The sequence below is a fragment of the Echinococcus granulosus genome (genome assembly GCF_000524195.1).
Source record: "Echinococcus granulosus chromosome Unknown EG_S00020, whole genome shotgun sequence".
NCBI classification, from domain to species: Eukaryota; Metazoa; Platyhelminthes; class Cestoda; order Cyclophyllidea; family Taeniidae; genus Echinococcus; species Echinococcus granulosus.
The window spans coordinates 258,473-266,761 of NW_020170400.1; the positions used below are offsets into that span (position 1 = coordinate 258,473).

Here is an 8,289-nt window from a genome sequence, read left to right on the forward strand (position 1 = left end):
AGGAGAAAAGGATGTGGTCCAATTTGTAATTGATAACTCATTCGTCGTTTGAATGGATAAAGAGAAAATAAAGTGGCATATTTCGTACCTTTTTACTTATATATGCAATTTATAAGTGAGTTTTTGGGGCGAAAAGACACTTGTTGATGAAAGAGTCGGTAATGCTTCCTCAGACCGTAAAAAATAGAGACAATTGAAATCTCTGGACAGTGGAGGCGTGTATTCTGACAACGGATTTAAAGGGTCATGTTAACTGACTTCCGATGTGGTTTCTTTGGGTGATTGAACTGATCCTCAAATACCCTCATATAATCACCTTCTTACCCACTCTAAGCCTTCGCAAGCATCAAACAGGGCACCTAAAAAGGGAACCTACAAGCAGGACGTCATACCGTCGTACAACTTGCACATAAGGACCTTTTCATCCTCGGATGAGAACAGGAGGAAAGAAAGGTGCTGTCTCGTCCTCTTATCCAAGCTGTGATTACCGCCTTTTCTTGGCATCATACAACCAAATGTGAAGGGGAAGAAACAGTTGGAAAGTAAAGTCAAAATAGCAGAGGAGGCAACTAGGGCTAAGGCCTTTCTTCTGCGTCTTGTGACAAAACATTATGCAAAAGCGGAATTCGTAGCGGGCTTGTGTCTCATTTACTAATTTAACAAGCGAAATCTTTTTTATTTCTAAAGAAAATTATCTGGTTAAATTATGAAGCAGAGGGTCGTATTTCATTTCTTTCCTTGTATTACAATGCTACTCTTTTTTTCCTATTCAGTTCGTTCACACTCAGTGAAGGTACCAGCTCCGAAACGCAGTGGTCAGGTACCACCGCCACCTCGACCATTAACGAGACCAAGACTCCTGGAAGAGCGCAAATCTCGTCTACAAGCTTCCCCGACGACAGCAGCTTCTGCCAGCACTACCACTATTAATGTCCAGACCACAACACCAATACCAACCTCTTATCTGCGTCAAGATGTCTTTCATGTCACATTTTATGTCTTCCACTTTAGTCTTCTTCTCGTCTCTTATCTGGCATGGACCGCTTTCTTCATCCTCCTCCTACCCGCTTTCTGTGTCTCCTATTGTATTCGGCAAATTGGCCTCCTGCTTGCCCAACATAGACGGACTAGTCTAGTGGAGACACTTTCCTCCCTCTCCCTGCATTATCTTCATGGCGAAGATGCGGGAAGGAACACCGTTGTGGCGATCTATCTCGGGAGCCCTGGAATTAAGATAGCAGCTCTAAAGCGCCTTCTTGTTCAACGCATATTCTCGACAGATTCAACGGCAACTGAGAAACTGACACCAAATGGATCGCCAGGGATGGAAAAGTGGTTTTCGGAGCGGTTGCAACAAACTGTTGTCCCTCTACCGACGGGCTATGCATGGCAAAGGTGAGTAGCTTCCGATTTGTCCGTAACGACTTTATAATCAGTGTGGCAGATCGTGGTGACCAAACAGCTCTACTTGAGACACCTTTGTTTTATTCTCCTTTATTAGCATTTACGAAGTCCTCCAGACAGAACCATCATCACCTTTTTAATAACTTCTTTGTCTTAGTTTTTCGTAGATTTAACCATCCTTCTTTAGATGTTCTTCAGTCAACATTGATGAGCATGTCGTACCAGCGTATTTGGTTGGACAGAATCGACTCGGCTATGGACGGCGTCTCTCACCAAAAAAGCGACCTCCTGAAGAGGAGGGAATGGTGGAGGTAGAGAAGGATCCCGTGGAAATGTTAGTTGGACAGTTGGCTGCTGTGGAACTTCCCTTAGATCGTCCGCTTTGGCAGGTGCATCTTGTGGAAGACTACTGCGATACCGTGGGTTTCTTTTCATGATAAATGAGTTTATCTTCACTTGTCTATTACCATTGCCATATGCATGCAACGCTCTGATTTTGACAAACTTTTGCTTACATTGGTCAAAATTACTGCATTTCTATAAGAAAACTAAAACATAGCATCTCTGTGGTGGTCAATTTTGCCTTGAGACCCTGGAAGTGAACGATTTGTCAATCAACTTTTGCCTTGTCATAAGCTCTCCTGTCAAGCATTTTGGTGGTATTTTTCAAGTTATCTTTTTTCCTGCATTTTGACTTAACAAGACCCTATAATTAAAAGGAATGTGCCCTTTTTTCTCTGCCCTGTCAATGGTTTTACATAAAAATAGTAAATACTCCACCAATAAGTAGTCCTTCAGAAAATTTAACTTCTAGTCACCCTTCAGAATATCAAGAAATCACGTTTACAGAATTTGTTGAAAAATTTGGAAGTTCCTACATTAAAAAGTATTCGTTACCTGCCCCAAGTAGTCGATCTCGAAACCCGACATGCGTTAAGGAACAAAATAATTTTTTTCGCCTTTTTCCTTAGTTTGCCTTTCTTTTCCTGACGCTCTTCTCTGATCTCCCTTGTACTTAGTCTGCGACAAAGCCTTATAAAATTTAAGTAACTTTGAAACACTACCCGCTGATGACTTTAATTGTCGAAGGTCTGGTGGAGATATTTAAACACTGTGATGTCCTACGAGAAGCTCATTAAGTATTTCACTTCCCCTTTACGGTAAAGGAGCATCATCCTCTCAGTCTACGATACAGTTCGTTACATTAGATGAAACGTAGTAAGTCCTTGTCCCTTTAGTAGTTACTACTTTAAAGCTCTAGCTGGGCAATTTGTCAGCAAAAAATACCGTTTAACCCTTCTGTAGTGAGCATTCCCTGCTTCCGCTGCCAAAAACCAATGACGGCGACCATTTTTCCTTCATAACTTGCTAACTAATCGACAAAATCTGGATTCGTCTTTTCTAGGATCGGATTTCACTTATGACTAGCATCAATTCGAAGTTACTATTTTTTGATCATTTTGCATCTCAACTTCACCTTAAACCGTTTTCTTTTTCCCCTCTACATGATTCTTGTGACACTGATTTTGTGTAAAAAGTGGTTTCACGAGCTTTTCCTACAGGTGGGTGAAAACATTCGTGGAGTTTCTTTACTAGAGTTTGCAAATAATCCTGCAAGAACGAAATACAAAACATGAAAAGTTACATAAGAACGTTAGCAAATAGATGTTTCAGAGAGAAAATGTCAAATTAATCAGACCCTTAGTCGATGCTAATGACAGGTTTAGAGCCAGTCAATTGTCAATATGCAAAAAATTTAAGTTAGAGTAATTAATAATTCAAAAAATTACACTTTGAAAGCTACTTTTGAGCCTCACATAAGGTATCGAAAAATTCAAAATTTTATATAATTTTCCTCTAATTTTGACCTTTGACTATGATGTTATTGTGCATGAATGAGATGTCAAAGTGGAAGGTTGCTAAGCAAACAGCGGTGATTAACGATTGAATACCTGTAAATGAAACAAAACTTACTTGAATCCCTTATAAGTAGTATGCACGTGGCCTTATTTAGTAGCATTTCACGCTCCAAAAAACATGCAGTGAATTGAAATCTGATTAGACATGAGTGAGAAAAGTGATTCCAAAATCAGTGAAAGCATGATGGTTGCGTCAATATTAACTCATAAAGTGGCCCAAAAAGGAAAAGGACGTGCCAAAAAAAGATTTCTGGTTTTTTTAATTGATTTTCCGCAAAAAGAGAGGGCTTTTTCGCAATTATTTAGCATTTAAAATTGTGAATTTGTGTAATTAATGCACTTTTTGGGTGTACTGAATTGATCAGCCTTTAATTACAAAGTAAGTGTGCCAATTACAGTAATGGATCATAAAATATTTTTTTCGAAAAATTACTCTATAAAAAGAGTGAAAACGGCATTTATTCATAATTTTTAGTGAGTTTTGAAAAGTCAATTCAAATTCTTTGCTTATAGCATAAAGGCTTTATTAGGTGACCAAAAAAAGTAACAGGTAACAAGTTCAACGTACCGAGCACTCTCAGTCAGGGGCAAAGTTCACGCAATTGGTGAAACAATACACTTCACCAACTGGAGGAGCAAGTTTGTCACGACTCCGAGTGCTTTGGTGGGTGGGGGGATAAGCCTTAAGGACCATCACTTTAGTCATCACTTCCCTCGCTCGTGCTACGAAATGCGTGGCTGGTTCGCTGACTGACTTTCCGATGAGAAATGGCTTTTAGATTGTAGCATTTGCTAGGTGAAGGGACACGTCACTAATCACACACAAATTATCCCCAACCCACTGCACACTTCTAAATCACGCAACCCTTCACCCTCAGATGTGGTGTCGATACTTCCAACCTCCTATCGCAAAACGTGTCCGCCAGATGACCTCATACCCGACAGTTGAGTGGTAGGGCTGACGAATCCGCGTCTCCCACCACTCCACATCCATCTATCCACTACCTGATTCACACTTCTAAATCACGCACCACTTCATCTCCAAAAGATTATGCTCCTTTAGCGCGTAAGTGTGCATGCTTGCGTGTGGTTCCGGCGTGGATTGCAGACGCAACTGTTCACAAGGCATCACCTCCCGTTTGGGTTGGAATCTATCCCCATTGATAAGACACATCTTGACGGTGCCCTCAAAAGATCTGTTTCGAAGGAAGTTAGCACTAATCAAGTATTTAAAACCTCACCAGGTCAAAATTGAATGGTGGGGAAAAAATCTTGCTTTACTTGATTCCTCCACATTCCTCTAATGTTTTTTCTCCCAGTAGTTTCCGCCTTTTTCCGATATCAGGCAATCAAGTTTAAAGTATGGTAGATGGTTGAGCTCGAAATAAAAGTGAAAAAACAATTAGCTATGGCTAATGTTTCTTTAGTTGTAGTAGAAAAGCACTTTATAGAAGTGGAAAGAGCAAGTCAATGTCTATTAAGAAAAGGCACAATTGTTATCGTTAACTGGTGTGAGCGTGAATTAGGTGTACGGAACCGATCTCAGTCGGAGGATCAAATTTTTATTTAAGTAGTATATACCTGGCCTAGCAAAGGTCTGACAAACGAGAATAACTTCCATTTCATTTCCTCACCAGTAAAGTATCTAATTTGCCGGTATCAGTACAGGTAAGAAAGGTCCGTTTTCATTTTCTTATTTATCATTCTCTGCCGGTGTCTCCGGGATCGCATTACATTGTGTCGCAAGCAGATTGGTTGGGTCTAATACAACAAAGTAGTTGAAGGAGTGTGGTTGATTGCAACGCACAGACAGTTTATACAATGATAAAAGAACAAATTTTCTGGAATTTGGTGGTAAGTTTGCCTCTGAGCTCTTGGAAGACACCAACCCATTAAATGAGTTTTACTTGATCTTTTGTAATCGTCGAAAGGGAGCACACTTTGATAACAACTTTAATTTCTCTTCATTTTCAACAGAAAGACGCTCTAACTGTCCGACGAGTTGAGTCTCCCTTCTCCCCATCCAGCTGGCAAGACAAGGACTTCCTTGCCCCCTGGCGTAACAGTCGTCCGAATCAGACACCCGGTGACACACACAGCGTCAACTTTGCAGACCGTTTGGGTGGTTTCAGACAGGGTTCTCCAGCTCTCTCTATCTGTAGCAGTCGAAGTGTTGCTGGGAGCAGCACTGTTGGACGTCATGGAATGGGTACCACTCCGACGGGGAGTTTGATTGTCTTCCGGGTGCACTCTGCCATTACTGACGATGCGCAAAGTTTAGTGGAATTTCTCACCATCTTACTGTCAGAAGGGATATATGAAGAGGGGAATAGAAGCCCAGTGAACTTTTCAGAACCTGGAACATCAAATGCGGCTAAAGGTAAGGCGAGAGATGACATGTGATTGGTTGGTAATTGTTAAGGCCATAAAATAGGGATGTTGACCTAGGTGACCTAAGATAATTGACCTTGGTAGTTGACACAGGTAGATTTAATGGTTTAACTTAATGTACTAGGAAAATGCAGTGATAGCCCCTCTTACTGAAGCTATCACATTTGTCCGATTTCAGTATTTTGGACTATTTTTAAAGCTGCAACTAAACCGACTGAGCCTGTTCAGTTTTCTTTTCAAAAAGAAACCATTTTTCGGTCGGATAAGGCCCATTGGAACCTCAAATCCTTAGTGAGGCTTAAGTGTCCCTTTACCACTACTTTGGGAATTTTTTTCCTTAGAACCAAATAATGTGGCCTTAGCTAATCCCGTTTTTATCGTCTCTCCAATTTTTTAACTCAAGGAATGGCAAAAGCCATCCTTTTGCAAACGAGGGTGAAGAGGACGCAGAATCGTCAGCCCTACCACTCAACTGTCGGGTATGAGGTCATCTGGCGGACACGTTTTGCGATAGGAGGTTGGAAGTATCGACACCACATCTGAGGGTGAAGGGTTGCGTGATTTAGAAGTGTGCAGTGGGTTGGGGATAATTTGTGTGTGATTAGTGACGTGTCCCTTCACCTAGCAAATGCTACAATCTAAAAGCCATTTCTCATCGGAAAGTCAGTCAGCGAACCAGCCACGCATTTCGTAGCACGAGCGAGGGAAGTGATGACTAAAGTGATGGTCCTTAAGGCTTATCCCCCCACCCACCAAAGCACTCGGAGTCGTGACAAACTTGCTCCTCCAGTTGGTGAAGTGTATTGTTTCACCAATTGCGTGAACTTTGCCCCTGACTGAGAGTGCTCGGTACGTTGAACTTGTTCCGGTCGATGATGAGACCCACTTCATCACTGTGATTGGTGGTGGGGTGTCCTCCAGGAGGTGGTGCATCGATCTTCCAGCGACTCAGTCCCAAAACTGAGAAAGTGGATCGGATGTCGGGGTGATGGGTTGACCTGCAACGCTCACCTACCTTCTCTGCATGCGATTGACGCTATCGTGGTGCAACCTTCTGGAGTTTTGAAACTGAGTGTAACGCTACTGTTTGACTCGATAAGCCCGAATCACCTCCAGTATGCCTAAGATTCCAAATTTGGCGAAGTAAATTTCATAACTACTTTTATTGCTTTTTTAAGTTATAATCCTTATTATTCTTTTTTTGTTTAGGTGATTATTTGAAAGCTTTCACAGTTTTCCACAAAGACAAGCATTGATTGAATCCTGGAAAATTAATACTTTTTTCATAGTCCACAAACTGTAAGACTGGACTATTTAAGTTGCAAATTAGCCGTTTTTGCTCCAAAAAATAAATAAAATAAACTGATTTTGCGTAAAATATTCTGCTATTTACCAACCATTGACAGAACGAAACTGCTAAAGTTTTATTCATTTAATTTTTCTAGTAACAGTTTTAACAAAAATATTCAAGTCTGTATGCAAATTAATTTATTTGTATGGTTCTTGCAAATTCTAAAAGAAAATTTTGCATTTAACTGAGTCTTTATAGTTTGTCTTTTTGCAGTATCATCTAAACCAATGTCTACTTTGTCGGTAAAATACAGGAAAAATATTGTCATTTCATTATTTCTCAATCATTTTAACAATGCCGACTAAAAAAATATGAGCTCGGACATCCCTCGAGAACTTTTCTTGTCATTTTATTAATTTTCACCGGAATCGACCATTCCTAAAAGTTGATTTTTTGCCGATTTAAAAGGGTTATTAGAACCCCACTTGTCATCCTACTTCAAATATTTCCGCATACAAAAAAAATTTTGCATCCGCCGAATGGTAAGGTCCTCCAAAATAAGACAAAAAATTGTGTTTGACATTAGTAACTGGAATTAAAAAAGGAATATTTAGGTTAGGGAGACGAGAACTTACAAACCAATTCTTGCAATCCAACTGTGCGCAGGGGGGTAACACGTGCGCACCATCTTGGGGACACGAAATGACTAATAGGCGCATAGGAGGTGCTATTTCCTACCTCTCCTTCCAATTATAAGGCTTATTAGTTTTCATTTTGTTTTTAAGACTTACCAAATGTTATCGAGTAGCCAAGCCTTCCTCTCTCGCGAAACGATAAAAGGCAGAGGGGAATATTCGACCAGATTAGCGGAAAGCGAAATTCTCCCTAAATTCCTCACCGGTTGATATGGATACATTTCTCTCATATTTCCCCTCGAGGGGCATACAAATAGCAGAGATTTGTTGAAGACATTTTCGACAGAATGTAGATGCAAATGTCAACGAATATGCCTTTTAATGAGGTGTCTGCTAACGAAGGTTAGCCGCCAGGCCTTACGGGAGATAAATTAGTAGCCATAATACATTCAGCGGTTTGGATAACCGTAGTAAATTGCTTTGTAAAATGCGTAGATTTTAATTTTCTTCCACTTTTCTGTTAATCTTGAGGGGTCGAAGAGACATTTATGGACATCTTAATAGCAAATAACTGAAGGCTTCTTCGTGTAATCTATTCCTTCCAATGGACAACACATCGGCCTATAGGCTGCAATGCTTTTCCATCGAG

At 40.6% G+C, this 8,289-nt stretch overlaps 1 protein-coding gene across 1 annotated transcript in view; it reads left to right on the forward strand. All coding sequences in view use genetic code 11, as the record gives it.

The window, feature by feature from the left end:
* Positions 1 to 748: 748 nt before the first annotated feature.
* The window catches only part of EGR_03684 (hypothetical protein), a gene marked incomplete at both ends in the record, with an annotated part of 15,441 nt that continues 7,900 nt past the window's right edge, over positions 749 to 8,289 (forward strand). The window contains 3 exons of the mRNA XM_024492933.1: positions 749 to 1,395; positions 1,592 to 1,823; positions 5,301 to 5,703. Of these exons, the coding sequence (XP_024352590.1) occupies positions 749 to 1,395; positions 1,592 to 1,823; positions 5,301 to 5,703 (1,282 nt within the window). The remainder of the gene's footprint in view (positions 1,396 to 1,591; positions 1,824 to 5,300; positions 5,704 to 8,289) is intronic.